Source organism: Lepisosteus platostomus, chromosome 3, assembly GCF_059453375.1.
Source record: "Lepisosteus platostomus isolate fLepPlt1 chromosome 3, fLepPlt1.hap1, whole genome shotgun sequence".
NCBI lineage: Eukaryota > Metazoa > Chordata > Actinopteri > Semionotiformes > Lepisosteidae > Lepisosteus > Lepisosteus platostomus.
Genome location: NC_142613.1, coordinates 23,051,984 through 23,079,258, shown reverse-complemented (window position 1 = coordinate 23,079,258; position 27,275 = coordinate 23,051,984). Strand labels below are relative to the sequence as shown.

The 27,275-nt window shown below is 35.3% G+C and overlaps 1 protein-coding gene across 7 annotated transcripts in view; it reads right to left on the bottom strand.

The window, feature by feature from the left end:
- Positions 1 to 27,275, bottom strand: part of supt3h (SPT3 homolog, SAGA and STAGA complex component) — a 230,806-nt gene that overhangs the window by 105,618 nt on the left and 97,913 nt on the right. For all 7 annotated transcript variants that reach the window (XM_088624993.1, XM_088624991.1, XM_088624997.1 and 4 more), the window contains one exon: positions 12,256 to 12,340. In XM_088624993.1, coding sequence (XP_088481119.1) covers positions 12,256 to 12,340 — 85 coding nt within the window. The remainder of the gene's footprint in view (positions 1 to 12,255; positions 12,341 to 27,275) is intronic.

Genomic DNA, 27,275 nt, shown 5'->3' with positions numbered 1-27,275 from the left:
TGAGAACAGTACTAGCGGTTTCAGTTACAATATAGAACAACTCATCCAAATGTGTTGATGCCAATTCAGCAAATTTCAGCAGAAGCAAAATGCATTCGACTCTGATCTTGTGTTACAACAGTTATTATCAAAAAAGACTAAACCACATTGGTTCTTGCACTTTGGGTATACTAATTCCATGGTAACATAAAACTCTCAAGGAGTATTGGTAGAGGCTAGTTTCACTTTACAGAAAAAAACAGCACTGAGAGCTACAGTATGTCCCTGTGACCTCAGATCATGTGTATTACAGTATGTGTGGTGAGGAATCTGAGGTCAATGAAACTACAGGTACAACATAAAACTACAGTACAGTACGTTTCAAAGACCTGTCACTGTCACTGATGGAATGGCATTAGTGAACACTAGGTGTCAGTGTAATAATCCTATTGAAGTCTGTTTTTTTCAATCTGTGAAATTATTTTAATAACTTTATTTATTTGGGAGGCTTGTTCAAGTGAAATCATACTAGCAATCACAAAGCACAGCGATTAACAGGGATGCTGTGTATAATTACAGAATGAAAGATACTGTACATTTTAAGAAGTAAATTCAATCACGCAATAGTACTTCAGAGAGTGCTTATACCATTGCATTAGGTACTCCATTAGACCAAACAAAGGTTCTACTAGTTTTATATTGGCAGACAGTACTCTTTTCATAGTTAAATTTAAAATTAACCAAATGTTTAATTTAATACATGATACAGCTACAAAAAATACCTAATGATCACAAAAATAGTCATTATGACATAATATGCTGAAATATTACACAAATGGAAAAAGACTCTTAAAATATTATTCAATAATGTAACATGGAGTCTTCAGGTTCACATCAGAATTCTGGAAATTCACTTTAAAGAATTTCCAGTCACATACAGTATAAGGCACACATAGGAGACTCAGAGGAATTTACTTAATGAAGCTTTGGCAAGTTAAAATAGTCATTCGAGACTTCACATATGTCCTTGGACTTTACCACCGAATTCTTTCTGTTTATATTATTCGTTTTGTACTTCTGTGAATATACATTTATATAATAGCAGACTTTGTCGATATTTATACACACACACAACTGTACATAATTTACTTTAATTCTCTTGGACACATTTTCTATGCTCTCCATTTATTTTATGCAGCAGGAGCTACAAGTACAGAATATTATAATCATTGGTTCTGGCATTCAGTGATTATTTTACTAGATGTCTCCTAAACCAGATGGGTGACAAATGTGCTGTAAAAACATCATTGCCACCATACAATCATCGCCACGAATTGCAGAAATCTCATCAAAGCTACTTTTAATATCTTACCAAACTGCTGAGGAGTCCAAAATTTCAGATTTCCTTATAGAAAACCAAAAGTTGTTTGAATATGCTTTTGTGATAAGCCCACTGAGTCTGAGATACATTCCAAAGCGTGGGGCTGAATCACTGCTGACAGAGGTAATTATCAAAAAAGAGCCATGATGTAGTCAAGGCCAAAAAAGAGCGTTCTTGTTTATTCAAATACAGCTTGGTTTTGTTCTCTGAAGATGAAGTTAAGATTCAATGCAGTCTTTCACTATAGCTAAGTCAGATATATCAAGAATCATGACCAATTTTTAAAACTCTATTAATGGTGTCTGGTAATGTTAGTACAATTGTCCAACATTTATCAATCAAATACAGTCACAGACATTAACATTTTCTCCTCATCTTGAAAAATGTAATAAGCACAATAATTATAAAATATCCAAATTTATCAAGGTTATCTCTTTAAATGTTATTAAATAATAATTTATCCTAGCAAGTGGTAGTTAAGATGAACAGACATGCTCTTTGGAGTCACACCAATTGAAGTGAGACAAGGTAAAATAATATTTATGGTACATTTTTAGTGTAGTGGTTATAAATTCACTTAATTCACAACAAAACAGGGCTGTTTGTTGGTGACCTCAGAAAAAATGTCTTTCAATCAAAAATGGTAGATGAATATTCCCTGTCACATTCTGTAACCTTGTGTTCTCAATTACATCATAAGGAGTCCACTGAAATGTAAGTAGATCAAAACAAGGAGATAAAGTGGCAAACATGCCTTTCCATAAATCAAGACCTTAAAAAACCAGGTGAATTATACTAAAATGTAAGAAGCCATTGGAGTCTTCATGTAATGTCTGGTGCATCCCCCCCCCCCCAATTGCATTTCACAGTCATTTATCTAGCATTTGTAGAAATATACAGTAACCTGTATAACTGGCACTGACCTGAAACAATGTTAAGCTTAACTTCAATTAGAGCATGCAGAGCTATGACTATACTGTATATGACTACATACACACTAATGAATCATAGAATATTTCTTCAAAATCATATTGATTTCTAGACATCCAGCACTCTATGTCATTTAAGTATTAAAAAGAATCATTGTTTTTAAGGGCCACCGAACAACTTCCTGAGCTGGACATCAATTAAGAGGTTATCAAAATACTGCAAACTAATATAGTTTGTAATTGTATTAGAGGAAAGGAAGTGGAGGTACCATGGGGATCTAATGAATCGCAGGATGGAAACAATCTTTTGGCTAACCCAAACATTAGAACGTTGTGCTAAGTCACTGGGTGTATATACAGCTCAGCAAAGCGGAACACATGCTGTGTATACACGAACAGGACAGAGAATGTTCACAGACCATCTGGGAAAAATTTATTGTGTAATTCGGTCTATTACTACTGTGGTCTGGCCTAAGTGGCATGCACACAATTACAGTCCACTCGGCAAGACTACACCTGGCCACTGCTAAGAATAATAAACTTATGGAAAGGAAGCAGTGAATTCATTTTGGGTTATCACCACCATAAGCAGTTTCATGCTTTCTGTTTAGTCAGCGAGACTTTTCATACTAATACCAGGATATATTAAAAATTAGTGGGTGTAAAAAGTGTAAAAGCATTTTTGTTTCCACAATGCAACATTTAAAAAAAAATACTTTTCATTTTCAAACCAAATAGAAAATTATTTAAAGAAGCATTTCATTTATTTTAAGTTTAAAACTATTTGGGGATTTTAAACATTAAACCATAGTGGAAGCCAATTTTAGTTACTTTTTATTACTTTATTACTGTATTAGTATTAGGATCCCAAGCTTAAATAATAATCCATCTCTAAATAAAGAAAAATGGCAAATCCAATTTAGAGTCCTTTTAAAGCCTGATTTAAGTAATATACATTATGCCAGTTAAAAGGAGACACTTGAGGAGTGAGTAAGTAATCATCTACAATACATGTGTACATAACAGAATTGGGGATTTAATGTATAAAGTAACAAAGCAGAGGTTTAATGTCAGAATCAGAATAGATTTTAGGGGAAAAAATAGCTACACCTGCCACAAATGTGTCAGGTTAACAAACATATTTTGTAATTCTAGACGTTATGTGCCCATGTACATTTTATATGAACTAATCCAGTTCTTTTCAAAATCCATCAAAGCCTTCAAAGAAATGGTTATCACCCTTGCCCCTCGCTCTGAGACACAGTTATTTTATTTCTTAACATGTAGTTGTTTTTAACAGCTTTACCTTGTACTTCCATGTACTGCACAAAAAAACAAACAAACAAACAAATATTTGTTGCAGGACAAAAAACTATTTTACATAACCTAGCTGTAGTAGTAAACTGTGTCTTGTGTGATTAGCTAGAAAAGGAAACCGGCGCTTGAGATAAGTGCTGACAAAAATTGTCTCCCCAGTGAAGCAGCCCACTCACTCAGCAGAGCTTAGTTGACTTTCTGTGAACCTCAGGCCCTCAAGGGCTACAATGCATTCTCACTTGCATGTGTGTCAGGACACTGGGGAAGATAGACACAGGACAACTTTTTCAGCTTTTTTTTTGGGGGGGGGGGGGGGGGGGCTCCCTACACTTAAAACCAATCACAAAACCGTTACAGTTGGGTTGGTACCGTATAACAGAATCAGCCATTTAGATTCGCCGACTGTGTAATGTACTTTGTGTGATCACCAATTACCACCAATTGCAGTCTTTTCAATAATCTGTAAATCTGAATTCAATGTACGGATGTGTGGCAAAATAGCCCGAGGCCAATTTGAGAAAAAGGTCACTATATTTGACAAGATCGTTCACAAACTCTCAGGAAACTGCTGTTTTTCTTTCCTGGACTATTAACCATAACTTAAAAAAAACTGTAAAAATCTCCTTTTGGTTTTAGCGCTTCACAGTACATTGTTTTAGTACTAGCCCCAAGCCTTATTTCCCATGACAATGTATTTGTTTTAAGTGGGTATGACTTCCATCTCTGTTGATGTACTTCACGAGACTAGCAGTTTTCCCTCTATTTTCTGTTCAATTTATCTTTGCTGACACACTACCAGTTCATTCTTGTTTTTTTCACCTAAAAATAGAATCCCAAAATATTTTTTCCCCATGTGCACTTTAGTACAGAAGCATAAACCATTGCTAAACATGCCTTGTTTCCAGACTCCAGTGTTAACTAGCTAGTTGCCACAAACTACCAGAAGTCAAAATCAAATTTAAATTGTTTCATATTTTCCATCAGTAGTCAATGATACTAATATCTTTCTAAACTCTCCAATCATGTACATATTACTCTCTCATACATTTAAAATTGAATTAATCAACTCAATTCCCATCTCTTTCTATTATTTAGGAAGAAATAGATTTCTATTTCACCTGCTCCCCACCATGGTTGGCATGTCCTCCCTAATGGTCTCTACACTTCAGTAAAAAGGCATATCCCATTCAGAAAGTATAAACACCACACACACACATATGAATATCAGCTAGCTACCAATTGCTGTGTTGATTTATTGCCAATATCCCCTACATTTGTAAGGATCGCAAGGCCGAACTGTGATGTCACATCTCAACTTGTTTTTTTTTCTTTAAAATGGCTCGGTTTTATTCAAACCTCTCTGTATATTGACAAGACCATTAAAGGTGGATTGCATCATCCTTTCATAGCAGTGACTTTGGTCTTTTTCTTCTCTGTCCCAGTATTCATAAATAATTTGCAGTTAGTTTAAATATTTTTGGTACTGTAACTGTTCAATTTCCCTTTTAAACAGCCAAAATGCAACAGCTTCTCTTTAGTGTGTTTTTGTAGTCAGACCTGATGTGCCACTAAAGTGTATCATTATATTTTACTACTGTTCCTCTGCAATGACCAGCTTGTAGTTAAGTTTCAATAATATTTGGCAGGCTTTATCTGCACTGCACTATCTGCTAAACTAAACAAAGTATGCTTTATAATAAAATAATTAAAACTGCTTCCGTAATAATAATCACACATTTCTACTGTAAACAAAACAAAGATAAAAGAAGTAATGATTTACAATTATCTAGGCATCTACCTGGAATGTACCTTTTAAATAACCTATTGAAAAATGAGGTACATTGACAAGCTGAAGCTTCCTTTATTCCATGTCTTGTTTTACACATTCCTCTGGGTATTCATTAAGGAAGTTGTTGAAGAGTCCGTCCCATCTTGAACTACAGGGTTTATGTAATCGACTCTAAAACTACTCTTGTACAATTCTTCCTTAAGACATTACACTGGCATCTCCTATAATATTCATCATTATAATCTTTACACTTTTATAGACTGACCCTCACTGTGTTGTAGAAGACTGCTTCATTCATTTAAAATAAATTTAATGAACAGATCATTAACTGGGAAGACAATTCAATGATTAAATGATTTACTTTAGGTGCTGGTAATTTCAAGTTGCCACTGTCAATGACTGGACGTTTCAGCTCAATCTACTTCAAATCGTCAAATCTAAGGGTGTATTCAGTTGTATGATTATATCTTTCCTGCCCGATACTTGCACTAGTTTGTTATTATTGACTGTCTTGTTCTTTCATTTTATTCTTTTTTCAAATCATCATGATCTGTTTTTCAGAAACATGTAGAAAATGGCATCATTAGTCTGGAGAAGACTGACATTCATGCCACTATCTTGCTCTTGAAACTGATATCTTTTAATGGAGATCATAATCTTTGAACACACACTGTCTGTGATGAGTAGTTTCATCCAAGGAGGAAGGAAGGCCCTAGCATTGCTGCTTCGCAAAACTAGGGCCCTGGGTTAAATACCAGAGCTGGGGTGCTATCTGTATTGAGTACAGATGTTCTCCCCATGTTTGTGTGGGTTTCCACAAGGTTCACCTCATAGTCCAAAGACACACTGGCAAGTGTCAGTGTGTGTTTTTGTCTGTATGTATCCTGTGATGCACTGGTGTCTCATCCAGGGTGTGCCCTACCTCACGCCAGTTGCTTGCCAGGATAGGCCCCAGGTCTCTCACAACCCTGAAGGGGTTAGAAAACGGATGGATGGATGCATCACATGATGCAAAATTGATAAAGAGATCATGTAAAATCACACACTGTCTAAAGTCCAAAGGCTAGGAGTCCAGATGCCAGAAGAAAAGGACATAAAACCAGCAATAAAGCTTCGAACTAGAAGGCAACAATTACTCTATGTGTGCTTGCAAAACGCTGAACACTTGCAGCTGTCACATCAGAGAACAAAATCAATTACACCTACGAACCAAAAGAAAAGGTCATGAACCATTTGATGGTAAGGCTAGATTCCAGATGCTATTATCCTCAAAAGAGCTAATATGCCAGGCACAGTAGCAATGACAGAAAGGGTATAACTTAGATGGGCTGGTCATTTGGGCCAAATGCATGATACAGTATGAGAACACCCAAGATGGCATTTGACATTCAGCTGAAATTGGTAAATGCTATTGTGGGAGATACAAGGACTGCCTAAAGATAAGCTTAAAGCAATAACACATGGGAGGAAGATGTTCATGACTAGAAGTGGCAAAGGATGATCAAACTAGTCAGAAGAAAACCAAAAGGAAATTGACTAAAGAAAAATCCATAGCTTAAACCACCATACAATGTCCTGAGTGCAGGAAAGCATTCCTTGCTGAAACCGGACTTCATAGTCACACAAGAAGCCACGGCTACAAGTACTGGAGATGAATCATAGACTGTTATTATTCACAATAACAGACATACAGCATCATCATCTTAAAATACTGCTGGACCAGGCCAGGCCTTAGTATAACTTCATACACACTATCTGAGAAAAACAAGTTTATTTTTTCTTCTGAAAGGGAGAGAGTGAGTAATCAGCAGGCTATAAACTGAACAGCATCCTCTTATTCCTAAAAACACAAAACAGAAGATTAAAACGCTTTACCTCTCATAATATGTAAAACCAACATCACTATGGCTTTCATTAAACATTATGGGACACAACAAGTAGTTGTGCAAGTGAATAACTACGACACTTATCTAATCGTCATCTCCCACACTGAAACCTTTTGCAGTACTATGTCAAAGACAATAATTCTAAATGGTTTAAGAAAAATAACATTTACGTAGCGGATTATAGTCTTATTGTGCTTATTATTGGGCATATTGTACAATATGCTGCTTCAGACCTACAGAACAGAGTAATATATCCTCTGGGAATGGTCTGCAAATTACTTTAGTCTGCCCAGACTTTTAAGATTGGCATGTTGACTCCACTATGGCTTATAATATTAGAATTTATAATAGGCAGTCTCCTTTTCACATACGACTGGAAGTCACTGCACAATAAATCTGTCTCAAACTGGCCCCTGCTGTCAGAATATATAGGAAGAGCAGATGACGGCTAACATAAGCACACTAAATGAACAAGACAAGAAACTTCACTTCCGGATATGAGGTAAGAAAAGGCAACTTTCCTGTCTTGGCATAGAAAGCTCTACTTAATGCCTGTAATATTGGGAAATGGACGAGGCTGTCAGCCTTAAAAACGCTTTTATGCCAATAGAGAGCAGGTTTTAGTGGACTAGAAAAAACGTTCACAAAGACCAGCTCAGGAACATTCATAACATGGTTAAAGAAATATGTAATGGCAATAATAACAATAATGTTGTTATTTTGACAGAGACAATATTCAAATTGTGTCGACAGTACAGCCATTAAGAAAACCATTTTGTTTTATCCACTCCTGAGAGTTACAGAGTTGAACTTCTCTAGAGAAGTATTTTGTATTTTGTGCTTAATGCGTCTTAGCTTCTTCTGTTGTTCTGGAATACAAATGTATTGTAAACAAGTACATTTAGAACATGTATTTAAAAAAATTACCATATATAACCATACAGTATATATACATATATACAGTATATACCATACATCAAACTATGCAGACATGTTCTCAAAGCTGATACACAGACTTTTTCAAGAAATATGGTAACCTTGAATTTAATAATTACTTTATTATCATCCAAACAATCTAGATAGGTCTCCTCTCATTAGCAACCTTATGTTCTCATGTATATTTGTTCTAATTCTTAGAACTGATTAACGTTAACACCTAACTCCATTTAAGGGTGTATTCTGCTGTTTAGGTCAAACAAACATTTAATACAATATTGCTTATCTTAAACAATAACTGGAGCTTCCAGTTCAATGAAGAGTAAATGAAAAAAAACAAAGAGTAAAGACATGGGTATACTGCATGGATGAGCTTCAGTTCAGGAGAAAGGACTATGCAGTTGTTAAATGTCTTGACAACGTTTTTAGTTAGGAAGCTACTAAAAAGATGAAGATTAAATGAAAAAAACAAAGAGTAAAGACATGGGTATACTGCATGGATGAGCTTCAGTTCAGGAGAAAGGACTATGCAGTTGTTAAATGTCTTGATAACTTTTTTAGTTAGGAAGCTACTAAAAAGATGAAGGAATCACCACTGTGGTTGGTTTACTTCTGTATACATGGATAATTTATAGCCTATGTATTTAGTGCTTTCAAACAAATAAGTGCACTATCCATATTTATAAATAGGGCAAAAAGGCCTCTATGATCCCTTCTTGTCTCAGCTCTGCAAACAGTGTCCTAATCCTGTTTTAAGGCTCTCACAGAAGGGTGCAAATTCAGCAAGACTGAGGTTTCTCCTTGAAAAACTTTGGCATTCCAAGAGGAAATGCTGATGGCTTATTTGGTTAGTGCAACTGTGTCAGTGTGATGATGTGATCTGGACTAACGTCTGACATCACCAAAGCTTATTTCAGCCGTGACCTAGGTATCTCAACTGAGGTTTAATCTGTAACACATTTGGCTTTTAAAAGGCACAGTGTGGGGTCTTCAACACATTGCCAATTTGAGAGCTGCCTCTGCTAAACTGCTGATCCTGACTTGAGGCATCATCTACTGAGATGACTTCATGGATCTCTTAGGGATTTAATTTGACAAAAGTCCTGCAGCTTAATAACACTGATGTGGTTTGTTAAAGATAAAAAGGCACAATGAAAATAATACACCTGCTGTCCACAACTTCTATAGCTATTCTGTTCAGGGCACAGTTAAGGGTTTTATCAGTAAACGTAACCTTTTCTACACAGCAAAGAGAACATTTAAGTAATTTGTATTTCACGATTTCGTATGGGATCTCAGTAACAACACGCATACAAGGTCAGGCAATACAATGAAACTTTCAGACAGCCCACCAGCAGTCTTGTTAGCTGAAAATATAAAACTGATGAATAATGTGATAAAATGCCCCTAGGTACTTTGCAGAAAGAAAGGCATTCCTTATTTGCAGGTGACAAAAATTAACTTCATGACTTTAGGAAAATACATCAAAACAGCATGAGAGTACAGATTTGTACAAGTAAAGCCTAGACTTCTCAAAATACTATTCTCCAATTAAAAAGTCCAACTATGCAAACTGAGGTTAAAGGTTATCAATAAAGGCTCATTATCTGTGACAACTGTATTCTCTGCTTAAACTAGGGATTCAAGTCTGTTCTGTGTGAAGCTTTATGAGAAATTCAAAAGGAGATTCACAAACTGTTCTTTCAAATAGCTGTTTTTAAGTATTTCATGTTTCAAAATAAATTAATCTAATAAGCTTCTGCGCAAAATAAAATTAAAACATCACATTTATCAGTTTGTATTAGCACTGATTAACCCAAGAATCATCTAATCATATTTTAAAAACAATCTTTGTTAATTCTGGGAATATAGAAAATAGAACAACAATTGTACAATAACACAACAATTTAAACTGTCTGAAATAATAAACCCAGATGAAACAGATGGAAAAGAAAAAGAAACACTTGACAAACAAGATACAATTGAAGCTTTCATCTTTTGTAGCTTGTGGGTCCATGGAAAAGTACAGGAGAACTACACATCATTCTGGGCTTGTTAAAGAGAAAAGCACTCAGAATTAAGTAACACAGAACACAATATTCCTTGGCCCTTTGTCTGAGTATGGCCATTAAACACTGAAGAGTTCCATCCTACATATGTCAGAGGTCAAAACAATGAACTGGAAGAGACACTTTCACTTCCTTTACTTGTGAACTGGTAAAGAGTTGCCCTGTGCAATTAGGTGAAAGGTTAAACAAGCAAGGTCTGAATGGCTGAACTGCTGCTCTAACTCAGATAAGTCTGCTCTTGAGCAAAGTTTTAAAAGGTCAATCCTGGGTCAGGGCCACTGCCAAAGTATTGAGTTAAAGAACATGCAGTATATTAGCTGTTGAAGATTACCGCCTCATTTACTCTATAGTATCTCATCCATCAAAATGCAGATATTCCATTGCTATTCTTCAGCAGCACCCTTATGACAGACAAAACAAAAAAAGAGAAATATTGACTTCCCTGTTTTTTTACACTGTATTCCAAAATTACCTCTGATAATTGACAAAAAATGTCTGTGCCTTCAACTGTATTCACTTCCTTTTATAACACTCTCATGGCAACCAAATCAAAGAATGTTTTCTTTCTTATATCTTTCCAGGTTTTTAAGCATATGTTATAAAAATAACAAGGTAAAGTTTCCTTCATAACATTAATACTACCACAATGTTGTGTCTAGCCTATGAAGTGATATGTCTATTAAGAATTAAACATGTTCATTCCTGTACTAAATTAACAATATTCAAAATACATCTGATGTGAATGCTTCGTGAGGAATTGTCCTTCAGGCAAACTTCCACCTCAAATTATATGTTGTTGTTTTAATTTTCTTGTGTTATTTCTTTTCCATTTGTTTTTGTTCTGTTTCCTGTATCTGATGTATTACTGTAAAAATGCACTCATGCTTGTTTTTGTTTAATGCAAGTTAATCAGCTCAGCAAAGTTTATCATGTGTTTTTTTTTACTTCCCAATTGCTGCATTTTTAAGCCAGGTTGAGAAGGACCTTTTGATTATTTTTGTTTATTGGTGTTATCAGCATCACAGTCTCAAAGGTACTGTACAGTATATATAGATGTGGAGGTGGCTCACATGGTAGAATCTTGAAGTAGTTACAAAAGGGTATGGCGTTCAATAACAGAATTATATGCTAAATAGGAGTAACCAAACCTTTCTGTCCAAAGTAAAAAAGAAGTCCAGTATGTGGATCAACCCTTTACTACTGTGAAGTAGTTTCAGGGCATATATTTTCCTCAGTATGACATGACTATGGAAAGAAGGCTGATGTAAGGAACCTCATAAGAGGCATGATCATTGATACATTATATCCGCCTCAGGTCCTGTGATGAAGGCAATAGCAGACCTGGCTAAGTTGTCAATCCAGAAAAACCTGAGAGTGGAAAATAAAGCACCAACACAAAGTGTAATTTAAATAGTAAAAGGCTACTGAAATGCTATATACTTTTCATACAGAGTTGCGTCCTTTGTTGTTGGCTGAGTAATTCCAAATCTCCACACATCTGTGAACATCTAGAGCAACTAATAATGTAACATCTTACACCTATAATCACTGTTGGAGGTAGACCATTAAAAAGACTTGTCTAATTTATTTACTAATTTATTACGGAATACATAGGGAACTAGACATACACATATATACATAAACACCTTAAAACATAAAGGTGTATCTGTACTGGATTCAAGTTATTCGGCCAGATACTCTAAAGCCAAAAGATGTCCAATATTTATGCAAATCGGGTTCTGTGAAATCAGGCGATTCTGCATCAGTGAAAAAGTATGCAGAGTCATTTACAGGAATGCAATGTTAATTCGACAAGCAATAACAATTAGGAATGCAACCCACAGATTATTAAGAACACCCTGCACACATTCAGCTGGATAACGTTCAAAGCTTTACAAAATAAACAGTTTAAACATGTATATTGTTAAGAAACAGTGTTCGGTAAAAAAGGGAAAAGAAGCCGCGTTACCAAATTAATGAGCTGGGTGTGTACAATGTCTTCTACCAAGGCTGCTGTCTCATGAAGAGGCCGGCGGGCATCCCCGAGTGCAAACCTGAAACAGAGAATGTGTTTAACATCATGTGCTCCAAACAGTGCAGACTGATCAAGAGACAAATAACTAGTTGTGGGTAGAAAGTTTTGAACCAATAAGATTTTTGCCTTGCCTAGAGTTGTTAGTAAAACTTTTACATGTGTACACTCTCGTGAAAAGGTTAGACAAACCAAGTAACAAAGCTCTTTGTAAGTAGTTTGTGTTTTTGATGTACTGTATATTTATATACTGTCAAATTGAAGGTCTCTTCCTGCATGTGAAGACATCACCCAGATAGAGATTTCTTCTAAGTGCTGTCATGGTCATCTTTCATACCTATTGGGCCAGCTCATGGTGACAATGAACTGCCTAAGATTAAGGCGACCTTTTTTTTGCACCCCATTCATACTCCAGATTGAAAGCCACCTAGTGTTCCCAAAATTGTGATCTAATTGGCTGAAATTTAATCAAAACGCCTTTCAGGAGATAAAACACCATGTACAAAGAGACATATGAAATGGAAATAAATGATGTGATGGGAAGAAGCGATAATACCTGAGCAGAACTAAAAACAAGGTGGATATCTCATTCCTTATAATTTTTTCACACTGTACTTCATGAAGTTCTACACTTATTTAAAATCATACTCTTTCATTTACTTGCTTTGATGGGGCTCACATTTAACTGTGGCTTACTTACCACTTTGCCTTATGACATTTTGAATGAAGTCCTGTCTGTCCCCGTTTGACTCTATGCTGAATAAATGACATATGAAAGGTTAATATCTTGACTACAGGTTCTGTTTCACTGATTCAACTCCAGACCTTGGGGGCTACCTGCGTGGAGTTTGTATGTTGTCCACATGTTCGCTTGAGTTTCCTCAGGATGTTCTGATTTCCTCTAGTCCAAAGACACAGGTTAAATGGTTTCTGTGTGTGTGTGTCCCACTTTTTCACACCCGAACAAAAGGCTCCACAGCCGAAACTTTGTTTCTTTTCTTCGCTTTTCAGCATGGAATAAACCCTTACGCGTTCCTTTGTAACTTTATCACAAATGTTCTTTTTGATATCCCTCTACCTATACTGTAGTGGTTAGTCTCCGGACTCAGTGCTCTGGTACTTTGAGCAAGGTACCCTAATTAACCCTACTGTATGTGTACCTGTCTACCCATTTGTATGCAATTGGCTGAGATAAACTGGCATCCTATCTGGGGGGCAGTTATGTGCTGTCTGTTCTCTTTAACACCATGGAAACAAGGATAAGCTTTGGCACCATGAACCTTCATAGCTTAATTATGGAAATGAATGATGTACACAATCACTAGTCCAGGTGTCCATACTCTCCATGTTGGACTATGACAATATGCCTTTTAGAATGGTCTCTTCTGATAAGATTGATCACTTCTGTCTCCTATTATACTATTCAGTGTGACCTTTATTCTTTGATTGATTATTTTTCTATGCATACTAGACCAGGGGTTCCTAATTCTGGTCTCTAAGGTCCAGAATCCTGCAAGTTTCCTGTTTCAGCTGAATGTTGAGAAGGGATCAATTTTTAAATATTTAACCAGATAAACTGTTCTCCCACATGAAGTGCTGTTTATTTAGTGCTCTTCCAAGAGAAACTTCCTTCTTTGGCCTCTGGTCACTAGGTGAAGCAAATCTCCGGAGGAAGCTAAAACTATCCACCTTTGTGTCCTGAAGTGTTTACAGTTGTGTGATTAAATCTGCACTTTCACTTTTTTATTCTTTTGCTTCTTATTCTGTGTAATTTTGGTGCAAAATGTCTCAATATCCTGACTTTTCTTTTTCCTGGTTAAAGAAAGGATTTTTATGACTAAAATTTTTTAAATTATTATACATTATCTCTCAAAGGGACCATACACATTACATACAGCCGCACCATCGTTTTGTAATGTCATAAATAGGCACAATTAATCTGATCACGTTTACTATGAATGAAGGCAGCAAGCTATCATACAGTTTAGTAATGTAAATGTAAAATTTATTGTGGCTCAATCTCAAGACAAATGTGCTAAAATAAGCAATGGAGTATTTGTGAACAATCACTGCTACCATGTATACTGAAAGTAACACTATGAGAGACACTTTAGAGGCAGCTCCATAACTTAATTCTGGACAATGTACCTGTGAAATTGTGAATGGTACTGAACAATGTATGTTTAGTACAATATATGGGGGCAACTGGCAGAACACTTATATCAATAATTTCACAAAGAAAACAGTTTTTTTTTATATCCTGAAAGCTATTTATTCAGTTGTAACTCAAGCAGTTTTCAACCACCACAATAGGGAAGTGAAAATACATTTCAAAACAAATTCAATTTGATAATGAAGTGCATTACAAATATGCTATAATGTAAAGTAACTTAAAATTTGTGGCCATTTGTACAGTTGAGTGTTTTATTGGAACAGCCTGATTGAAGTACCTTGCTCAAGGGGTACAACCAGCTATGCCCTATCTGGGATTGATCTGAACCCAGTTCAGATCCCTAACTTCTATTCCACACTGCTGCATACTCAAGTTTTCTTTTTCCTAATCTTGCTATTTTCCTCATAAAAGTTTCTGTGTATTTCATAACCATTTTTGGCACTCTTTAGAAAGGATTTAGTCTGAAGACATGTGTCAGCAAGAAATGTAGAGCAGTGTGAAATGTATATTTGCATTTTTAAAAGTTCCATAACAAATGTAAAGTGCCTTTTGTGCTGCCTTTTTATATAGACAGTTTTTACACCAAAAAGCAATGAAATGTAACTATCATTAATCAGAGTGTCTTGAAAACAATCCTTCAGGAGTTCCACAGAACCTGATAAGTCTTTTTTGAAAGATTTGTTTATATGTAAGACAGGATCACAAAATTTAATCTGAGCCCTTTGCATTTAGGTCAACCACATTTGTTTGGGGATGACTGACATTTTAGAAGTGTAATTTATTGACACCAATATGATACAAAAATGTTGTTTTATTCCCAAGCTAATCTGAAAATGATAAACATATTATCTCTTTGCCTGTTTCGCACCAAAACGGAAGCAACCAGTCAAAGGGCAAATTGCATGTTCAGTTTTTTTAAATTAAAATCTGCAATTTCAGAAACTATGAAATAATAAATAATGAGAATGTATCCTCTGATAATCATAAATTCACAGACATACCCTCAGTGCACACAAGAGGTATTCGTATTATATTCTCAAAATGGATAACTGTAACTATGCTACTGTTCAAGCATGTGGTACATCAAAGACTTAATTTTAAAACAAGTCAATAAAAGCATAAAAGAGAGTTTTAAATGAGTGAAAAAACAAAGCTAAGAAGTCAAAAAGATTTTCGAGGCTGTTAAAAAAAATTAGATCGAGTCATGAAAGGGTGGTCATTTTATTGCAGCATTTATCAGCCATTCATAAACAAAAAATGTTTTACATATGCTTTTACACAACAACAGTGAAACCTGACAGGATGTGGAGCAGCCACAACTCAGCCCATATTCATCAAAGTCGCTTTCCAGCCTTTTTATTTTTTCTCTCATTTTATCACATAAAAGGGGTGTCTTTCTTTTTTTCTTCTTGTTGGGTAAAGAATTGTAGGTAACATTCATTAACTTCTGAGGAAAGAAACTGATAAAAAAGCATCATAAGCACCTGCAGGTACTCAGCAATGCTATGAGTATCATCATGTGAATTAAAATGCATATGCATACAGTAGGCTAGCTACATATATTGCCTACACTGCATGCAAACACCAGGTAAGATGCTTCAAAATGACTTTAGAATTCAGGCTCCATAAATGTTTTTAGACATTCAAACTAGGATGTCCTATGAACAAATAGACTGAACGAAAAGGAAGTGGTTATGAATGATAAAAATAGGAAAGACCTTCCTTAAGAGGTTTATGGAAAGAAACATGGCATACTGTAGGCCACATTTACCAAGGAATTTATAACAAAAATATATTTTTTTATACTCTATAAAGTTTAATTCTACATACTCTGTTAGAAATATAATAATTTTCTTAACACATTTGTTAAACTACAATTCTAATTTGTTATTAGCAGCAGTCGCATTGTTAGTGATGGTAATAGTAATCATCTCACTGTGTGGTTAAACTGTATTACAGTATATATTAATAACCTATAAAACGTATTGAAATTTCAAAAAATGTTCTGTAAACTGGAGTGTACATGTGATTAAGTTACATCTCGAAGTAAAAATACAGTGAAAGGCACAGTGAATTACACAATGCGCTTGAACAGCAAACAAGCAGCAAAGCAAAGAATTAAAAAACAGCTGCTTGTGACCAAATCATTACCATCACAGACATTTTAACATTAAATAGTTATGTGGGAGTTACGTTCCACATTTTTTCTACCAAACAGTGGAGTGAGCTCACATAGTACTGGAAGTGAAAAATTAAGAACGCCTATAATTCCTAATCATTAATGAAGTGTCAGCTGAAAAGTTGGACATGAAAAAGCAGAAGCTGAAAAACTGACAAATATGGACTGCAACAGTAAAACTAGATCTACACTGTTACGTTATTGAGAATTCCTTGCCTTTAAATTTCATATTCCTGTAATGTTTATTTTTTGAGTACATGGAATGGGTCTATGAATGAGTGTGTAAATTAACAAATAAATGCCAAATACTGTCTTTCCAAGAAGCTGACGTCAGTATTTACGAATTCATGTCATCAAATAAATTTATGTATAGCCCTTAGGAGCTGTTAAGTAATGAGGAATCATATCATATATGTCTAAAGCTGTATAACTTGCTTATATTGCCCATTAGACTGCAATGCAATGCAGTATCAGACATTTTATTTAAATCTTAAAAACTACCAGAAAAATAGAATTCCTAGGCCTAGCAGAGGATTCCCTCATCTGTTGTCACAGTTATCAGATATTACACATCTCTTCTGCTGTAAATGTGTCTTATCACTTACCAATTTACAGTCACAGAATGTTGCTTACAGTTCCTTAACTTTCTATTAGCTGTTTTTTTTTTTCCCACACCACCTCTACCAAACACTTTCCCACATTCAGAGAGCTTGATATCTGCGTAGTGGTTTCTTCAGAAAGAAGCAAAGACCACGGCACTGGCCACAGACACTTCCTTTTACTCTTTACTCACAGAGAAACGCAGTACTTCAAGGTTACTAAAAAATACTGCTAAAAAATAGGCAGAGCAAGATATTTTTTGTTAAACAGAAATAACTTTGGATTTCTAATTCCAAATATATTTTAAATATTGCAAGAAATGTCTTGTAGCTTGCATAGTATTTTCAAGCCTTACAGCAGAAGCTGTCCTTCTATGTATCAGTCTGTCCATTTCTAGAAAACCCGAACTCAGGAAAACCCTTACAGTATGTAGAAATTTAACTTCCATTACTATTCTAAGAGCTTTGAATTCAGCAGTTTCACATATTTATTATTTAAATCAGATAAGAACTAGGAAATGAAGCACAAACAGCTCTGCCTTTTATTCCTCAGAAAATTCATCAGTTCATTTAGAGTCTGAGGCCTGGTGTCTTATTGCCACGAACTAAAAACCTTAAATGATTCAACATTTTAAGAACAAAACAGTTAAAAACATCCCTTCATGAAACAAAAGTATAAAATGCAAAATATCTAAAATAAGAAATGAATGACTAAAATAAAACAAATCCATCCAGGAATTGCATTTAACACTGTACTTGGCACTGTTCACAATTTCAAATATTATCAAACCACAGTCGATGCTAAGACCAAGGCGATCATCGCAGGTGGTCTAAAAACATTTTGCGCATGTTGAGCTCCAAGCACACCTAAACACAGGAAATCTGATCTGCCTCCATCCACTCTTGATGAAACAAAGAACTGTGTGTAGGAGGAAACTGATTTTTAAAAAAATATGCATGACAGATGGACTACCCTACACTAAGTTATAAAACCAAACAAATGTTTTTTTAGAAAGGGCTTATTTAGTAAAAAAGAACCAAAAGGATTCTTCAGAAGTTTCAGATTTGAATATTTTTGGATTTTTTTTTCATTTAATGAAAATTTCCTATTTTTACACGTTATAAAACAAAGGACTGTTAAGGCACTGCATTCAGACAATAGTCTACATAAATAAATTTAAAAAACCAATAAGAGTTCTAGCAAAAAAAAAAGTCATTCCTGACAGTAAACTATTTTGGAAGCCAAGTATTTTGATATGTTGATTAACAACAGGAGTACAGTTTCAATTTGTTATCCAAAGATCTGTACTGTATGTAGGTGTGTGTGTGAGGGAAGGGAAGAAAAGTTAATGATCGACAGTACGTGTTAAGGAGGCCATTCAGCCCACCTGCCCCTTTAAGGACTGACTAAGACAAGAAGATACTGTACCTTTAATCCACAGAAATGGTAATAAAGTATATACTCTTAACACTATTTTCTAGATGATGTTCACATTTCCATGTTTCTTTTCCTAGTTGCCTAAACAGATTTTCTTGTGATCTACTACGTACATACAGTACATATGCAAAATTGGACAGATTTTCACTTTATTAAAGGGCAGTCTGAGTAACAGTAACAGTTAAATGACTTTGTCTGTCCATGCTTTCTAATGCTGGTAAAAGTTCTTAACATGCTGTACAATTATAGCATCTGGAGATTACTACAACTCTAATCACTGACCTCTTGGAGTTAAAAAAACGCCTCCTTGGAGCAGATCTCTACCATAGCCCCTGTCAATTAACTTTTACTACATCCCTGTTTCATTTCTTTTCTTCACATAAATACATTTTTAATGTAACAAATCCTGATGACTGCCAAAGGAAAATCTATAATTTACTCCAGTTGCATAATTTATTCCATTTGTTTAGTCACAAAGGGCTTCAGTTCTGACCAGGAAACTATCGAGACAACTGTCTTTCTAGTGCTTGCAGACTGGACACTGATCAATCATTTCTCCCTCAGCAAAATGAGGAAAAAGTTTTTCTGTAGTCTCAACAACGCCTCCAAAATAAAGTGCAGTTTATAGGGCTGGAGGAAATTCAGTTTCAGAGCCCCATCAAAAGACTTTGATAAAAGCAATTAGGGGGAATGGAAAGAAAAACATAAAATGTATCAAATACATAGTGCAATAAACATGCCTATAATTGTGAACATACGGCCTGCTCTAAACAAGTGCCTTTAACATTTAGTCTTTTCCTTATTTCTACATTCCATATGATACAGCTTTATTCATAAGAGCTTCACGTACTGTACTGTAGACCCAGCCCTTCCGTTTGAGTGAGCGGAGCCCATGACTCCGTTCCTTTCCATTCACACGTGTATTTATTTTTAAAGCAACACAATTTGTGTTAATGTTAGCTGAAGCTGCTGAATTGAGCCCATCTAAGTGGATTTATACAGTGTGATGAACCACACACTTAAAAATCTTTTTGTGTACAGTATAAATTCTTCAGTGCCTGGTAGTGTATATTTGTTTGTGGTGGAGCAGAGGTCTCTACATCTGTCTCTCTTAATATGGTTAATACTGCAGAGCCCTGCACCACCCCATAGGAAAGGTGCCTGCTGAAAGAATGATACTCTTGCACATGGCAAATAGTGACTTATGGATATGTCAGTAACGATAAAAAAAATATGAAAAATAATATTCTTATTTTTGGAACAAAGATATATTCAATGATCCAAAAATTGGATCTCTCAAGAACAGTGCTCACACATTTGGATTTCTACCATTATGAGTCATTAGCTCTTAGAGTACATTAGAGGAACTTTTTGCTGGACTCCATAAAAGGGTTAAAAAACAAGTTAGGACATTATAATAATAGCAGATCATGTACAGTATGATCACATACATTATGACCACCAATAGCAGAACTCCTGCAAATCTCATACTGCAGTAGTACTGTATGTGCAACGTGCTTCTTAACAGGAGTTTGGTATCTCAGACAATCACTATTTCTGTTACACTTGTCTAAATGCATGAACACAGAAGCCAAGCACCATCTTCCAATAAAGCAAATTTTTATTTAAAAAATATTATTTAGAATTTCAAATGTAAATCTACAATTATTTTCACTTCTACAGTCCTGTGCAGCTTTTAACTTGGCTCCTGCCTGACACATGCAGAACTTCAGAACTGCCAAAGATACAACTGAAAGAATTATAAATTTATACCAAAATGGCACTCTTTATACAAATTAGGAATCCACAGAAATAACAGATTTTTTATAGGAACAAGAATCAAAACAGACACATAATGCTATTATAATTTTCAAAATCCCTCCTCTTGCTCCTTAAGCTCTGGACACACTGGCTTATGGTTACTGTAATTCTGCAGACAGTTAAAACACCAGGGGCTGGAAGAATAAAACCTTTACCACAGTGCTAATTCCGACCAGGGCTGCACAATCTTCAATCTGTCACAGTCCCTTTCCTTCTGGAAACTGTCAATAATGTTGAAATGTTGAGTGTCGAAATGTACAGTGCGTATGCATACTGTAGAATACATCCATACAAATGCTCATTATATGTGAATATAACTCATAATAGGTGCATACGGAAACATGCACATGTAAATCAGGGATCTATTTTTTTATTTTTCCCAATTTTATTGGATTGGGGGGGTGGACTTCATTTTCAGCTCAAGATTTTTTTTTCCCCACAAGTGGGCATAAGGATTCAACCGCCCTGGTTAAGTACATTTTTTCTGTATGTAATGACCTTATTTCATGCATATTTATTGTACGTTTCTTGTTGGAAAAAAATATATATTAATTTGTTTCAATAAAAGTACACCCCAAAACAGATTTTTATTGCTACAGTGCCCATGTCTGTCACAGACTAGAGCTAGGCTATAAACAGCAGTGCTAGTCCATCAAGACTAATGTCTGGACATTGCAACAATGCTAGATTTGTGTTTTAATATTGTAGCACTGTTTCTTGTTAATAAAGTGATACATGTTTTAGATTTTTTGTTTGCGATGATAGCAAAAAATATTTTATTATAATATCTTTCCGTTATGAGACATTTATATTTGCAACTGTTTAAACAGTCCAAGTATGTATGAAGCTTACAGTAAGTGAATTTTTCTATGCTAAAATGTATGTCATGTATTTTACTGGAAAAAGTACACATATTTAGAGTAGAGATTTAGAGTATTTAGAGTTTTATAAAGTACAGGTTACTGTGATTTTGTTTATTGACAGTGAATACATTTGAATTCTTTCCTTGGGGAGAGGGGACTGATAGCTTTAAAAGCAGGAAAAGTGCGTGATTAAAAAGGTTTTGTTTCTATGTGTAAATCAGACACATATGGTGATCACTGCATGTCTCTACATAAGGCACAAAGAATGACAATGATGAAACAACACTTATTAGCAGAACTAGCTTTCATCTGAAATAGCCATTTACATGTCTGCCAGGGGAGGGGAAAAAGTTGGTTTTTCTGTAAATTCACCACATCCCTTTTCATTACATGAGTTTAGCAAAGGAAACAGTTTATAAAAGGAAAATAATAGTATTTAGCTCTACTTATTGTATGGTGATGTTAATTACTGCATGATTTAAAAAAAAATTAACTTTAATTAACACCAAATTCCATCTCACACACAGCACTGTAGTGATATACTGTACTATATTGACTGCTGTACTATATGTAGACTGAGCATATTCTTCTGGTTTGACTGTCATAACTGAATCCAGAGTGATGGAAATCTACAAACTACTGCCAACCCAACCTTCCCACCACCACTCCCCAGAAATGGACAGAATTAGATGACATAACTATGTGACAGTTATATCTGCCAGTTTAATATATTTGTACCACAGAAATAGCTATATAGTCCCACATCTTCCGTCTGATTTTCATCGCAACGTTTAAAACTGAAGTATTAAGCCTACAAATACTTAACTGCATTTGTGTTTGGATGTGTGGTGTACTGGAGGGCTGAACTGCTGTCAAACTACAAGTTTAAGTCAAACTATGCACAGAAAAAAAATATTTTTTAACCAATTCAGAAGTAAATTCTGCTCGTGGTAGCCTTTCCCCGGAAAGGACAGGATCTGGTGATGCAATCTTTTTTTCTTTTCCAGGATTTTTGATTCACATCTAACATGATTTATGGGTGACATAGGCTAATAACAGTAAAAAGAACAAACTGGACTCAATTTGAAATCACTAAACAATTAGGTTTAAAGGAAAATTAATCCCTCTTTATAATTAACAAAGTTCCAGTAGCTTCTTCATTTCCAAGCACAGAATCTCAAAGTCCATCACTCTCAGGTCAAGAGACCTAAGAAGTTTGGTAATTTTTGACAGATTAAGTCAATAATTAGTAAAAATTAAGCATTTAAGTTCAAAAGCCAGGATAAAATAAAAGCTAGAAGCATTAAGGCCCTTGAGGACTAGACTTTGGACACCCCACAAAAATTAGACCACAAAAATTCAGTTCTGGTCAAGTCACAGTCAGCCGAGAATACCTGTGGATAGTACAGGATGTGAAGACTACGGACAATGAATCCCCTCAATGGCAGCGGTGATGGTGGATGAATAGATTTGGGAAAGGACAATAACTCGAGCCATTGCTGTAAATTCTCATTGTAAAGACAGCAGAAAAATATTTTGTAACCACAGCTCACAAATGCCAAAAAATCCAGCCTTACAACAGTTTTTTTTCTAAATTCTAAAGGGCTGTCTCTCAGGCAGCATAAAGACATTGTCATCAAAACCTTGATACAATGCAATTCACTATATGCTGGAACTTTTTTTTGGCTGTTGTCGATTAATTCAGCTAAAGAATACTTCATTGGTACATACTACTTAATACTGAATACAATAAGCTAGCATTTTTAAAATACAAAAAACAAGTTATCTGTGGTGTGAACTAACTAGGAATGTTTTCATTTATAAATGCAATAAAAGTCTAGCATTGTCAACAATAATAATAACTACACTGATTTTATAAGTTGGAGTGGATGACAAATTATAACAACAGTATTGGGATATCATTTAATTTATTCTGTACCAATGTGTGGAATCTTCAAACATAAAAAAGACATTCAGTCTGTTCCAGAACTGCACATATTTTTCATCAATTATTCTAAAACCTTGCAGTTCCGGAAAACAGGTGAATTATAAGAAACATGTCTGGGTTTGATCTACTTTGGCCAGTACACTGTATTGAAATACCACAGCTCACTATCACTATAAAGTTCCTGTATTTTTTTCCACCTTTCCTTTATGGGAGCACCTGTACATACAGATTTCGTATGTGTTTTGCAATACTGGATATAATCCAGTGCTCATTAGTATTATATAATTATTTGGTCTGGCTTCATACCTCTACACTAAACAGCACAACTGCCAGGGACAACAAGCAAAGGAATGCTAATAAATGTATTTATTAGCATTATTGTCAATTATTAAATAAACCTAGTTTCCAGCAAGTGTACTCACTTTTGACTGGTAGTGTATGTTGAAAAACACATTTTTAAAAGTATGTTTTAAAAAATTACACACTGCAATTTAGGCATAGTACATGTCTGAATACTTAGATAATTGCAATAAATCACTAAAAGCATCATATTCCTTCTATTGTGCTGTCTCTACTTATTATTGCTTCGTTTTAATTGTAGGACTTCATGGGGCCGGTTGGGAGTGATTGTCGTGGAAGTTGTGACCTATTTTATCATCAAATGTTGCAAGCTGACAGGATCTGAATTTAACACCACTGTTGCCCTGACAAACTGACTCACCCACTTTGCCAGCTCTAAACCTACACTAGCAAATGCAAGCTAGGGTCTAACAAAACACTGGACCTATTTATTCTACTGGCAGACGTAAGAGAAGGCTACTGTGAAGAGCAGTGTTCTGTATCTGGCACCAAATAAACTAAAGAAGCAGGTAGGATTAGCAAACTGCAGCACAACATTCTAGGGCATTTTACACAAGGGAATTCACTTGGCTGCAATAGGAAAATGCCATGAAGGGCTTCCCATGCAGCTCTTGGTATTTAATTTAACAAACGTCACCTTGCAGGCAGTAATCAAGTGAGAAGTAAGCTGAATGGGTTGCTCGTTGTGAAAAACAACAAACACCTACTGACAAGTTAAGGTCAAGGAAAGACCACCTTCAATGTACTACCCATTCCTCTACAATAGGATACTTTATGCTGTGTGCACTCTTCAGTGACATCAGACTTTAAAAGGTGCCAGAAGACCTCATTATAGTTAATAAACCCTTTGGAGGACATTTGATTCAAGTCTGCTGAATGTTGGCCAAGTCACTACAGGTATTCAGATTTTTTGGGGGGTTTCTTTTTACATAGGATTTGTAAACTTAGGATAATTCACATAGAACAATAGTACACAAAATTTGTTTGCAAAGTTAACTGCTTTTGTGAATTTAAACTTTTCTCAACATACGCTTGATGTAAGAACCAGGCAGGACTGATTTATTTGTTTCCAATACAGAACACTGTAAACATTAACCAAAAATGTTGTTAATGACTTTCTACTCATATATTAATGAAAACCTAATATTACAAATACTTCACAGATGTTTAGAGAAGTGCTATCCGGATATTAAATGTGATGCCACTTTGGTATGTTTCACATTACTCCTTGGCATTGCTTGACATTTATATTGAAAAAAGGCAAAGCTCTAGCCCATATTTTGCACGTACGAGTTAGATATATTTTTTCAATGCCACAAAAGACTGTTGTAAACATTTTATTCTACCATCATATGTGTTACAGTTCCAAGAATTTCAACACGCAATGAACAGTTCTAGTAAATGGCAAAACCTTAAATATTTAACTTCTCTTATTTAGATATATCTCCCCCCACCACATAATCTATCGTTTGAATCAACAGGCCGTGATAGCTTTAAAGAAAGGAATGCAAAATAAAGACAATGTGTTCGTTACATAAAAATTCTGATGTACAACTCTTGGTTTGTGTTTATTTAAAGTACTGTATGCACAGTATGTCTCTGTGCTATGGAAATTTAAATGTACAGGTACATATATAGTAGGTATCTTACACTATGTGATTTATGCAACCAAAAGACGTTAGAAACAAAATGCTTATGGCCCATTAATGACATTTCCAAAGCTTGCACCAAACTTAAAACACCATTTTTAATTCCAGTAAATTTGGTTTTCTAACCAAAAATGTGATTACAGACAATCACAGGAATCACACACCTTTTATTCATACCATCCTTTTGAAGGAAAAAGTCATTTAAAAAGACTTTTTTCTAATTTTCTTTCAAGCTGAATTTAATATTTGCCATGTACAGCTGCAGACTTAGAAGTGAATACATTTTACGCATAAACGATAAGATAAGGTTTATGTGCCTTTTGCAGCCAGCATTAGAATAACAGGACCATAAACACTTACAGAGATATAGCAGATATAGCAAAGAATTCCTAGCAAAGAAGTTGCAGAAGTAAGGATTTATACAGAGCGGGTTTAGGGCTACAGAGTTTCTTTTCATTACAATATGAAAAAAGAGACTGAACAACCACAGGTTCTTCTTCACTAAGTGAAATGGGCTCTGGTGATCAAGAAAACAATTTTACACTGAGGGAAAGGTGACTGCTGCATTTAATTTATAATACTCCAGCCTCAAACACAGTGGGATGGATGCTAGCACACTGGCTGAAGCAGTACCTCAAAAGGGAAGTAGGATCACAGCATTAGCTCATATACTGTATTGTATGTGGAATACAGGTTTTGAGAATCATTCACATCACTGCTCAAACTTCCACATTTCTGTAGAACTATTTTTTGCTCACTGTCAATGCAGAATGTAGCATTAGTGATTAGTGTTGCATGGTGTTATACTGACGTCTCAGAGCAATTTAACAACTACTAATTGTAATTCTTGAAATACATTTGCACAACCGGTTATTTATTAGGGTAGCACGGTTACTTAGTGGTTAGGATTTGTGCTTTAAAGTACTGAGGCTCTGGGTTCAATTCCACACCTGGGATTCTATCTGCATTAAGTTTGTATGTTCTCAGTGTGTTCATGTGGGTTTCCTCCAGGTGTTCCTGTTACCTCCCACAGTCCAAAACACATGCTGGTGGGAAAATTGGCCCTGGGTGCAAGTATGTGTGTGTGTGCCCTGCAATCGACTGCTGTCCCATACAGGGTGTACCATGCCTTGTGCCCGTTGCATGCCAGGTTGGGTTCTTGCTCCTCCTCGAGCCGGTATTAAATAAAGTGATTCGAAAATAGATGGAGGGATATTTATGAATTATGAAGTTCATATTTATGTATATTATGAAATATAAAAATATTTATTCAATATTTCCAGTTCGAACACAGCCTGGGGCTAACTAGTAAAAGCTACTAAGCAAATTAAATCCAAGCATTATTATTTAACTTTTGATACATGGTATCTTAATTGATGCTTTGCAATGATAAGTGCTGCCGTACCCTGTGCATCGAGCTGAATGCCTTCACAAAAGTCATATGGAAGATTATTTTTCAAATGTATTCTCAGGCTGAGAGCAACATATGCTAATTATTTCCTTGATCTTCTTTCCATGATTAAGTGTTTCTGGATGTATTTCAGCATGCTTCATCTTCTTGGAGGAATGTTTTAACTTTTTCAGGAGCTTACCCTGTTGATAAAAATTCCTATATGCCTTTGGCTTCAAACTGGTGATATTTTTTATATTCCTTCGCAGATCAACAAAATTGCTCAATCTATCATGGGAAGACTCACAACTGCAGACATTTTAAATCTCACACTACTGCAGCTTCTGTATATATAGCTTACAGTACATGTACAGTATATATACTCTATATGTACTTTACTTTTGTAAGAGCATGATTAATTGCAAGCAAAAGGGTTGTCATTTGGCCAGGCTAGCTAGTTTGGTAGCTAGTAATTGGCAGCTTTCCATAAAATGTTTTGGCACAATTCAATATTCTCAGGTCAAACACTGAACCAAA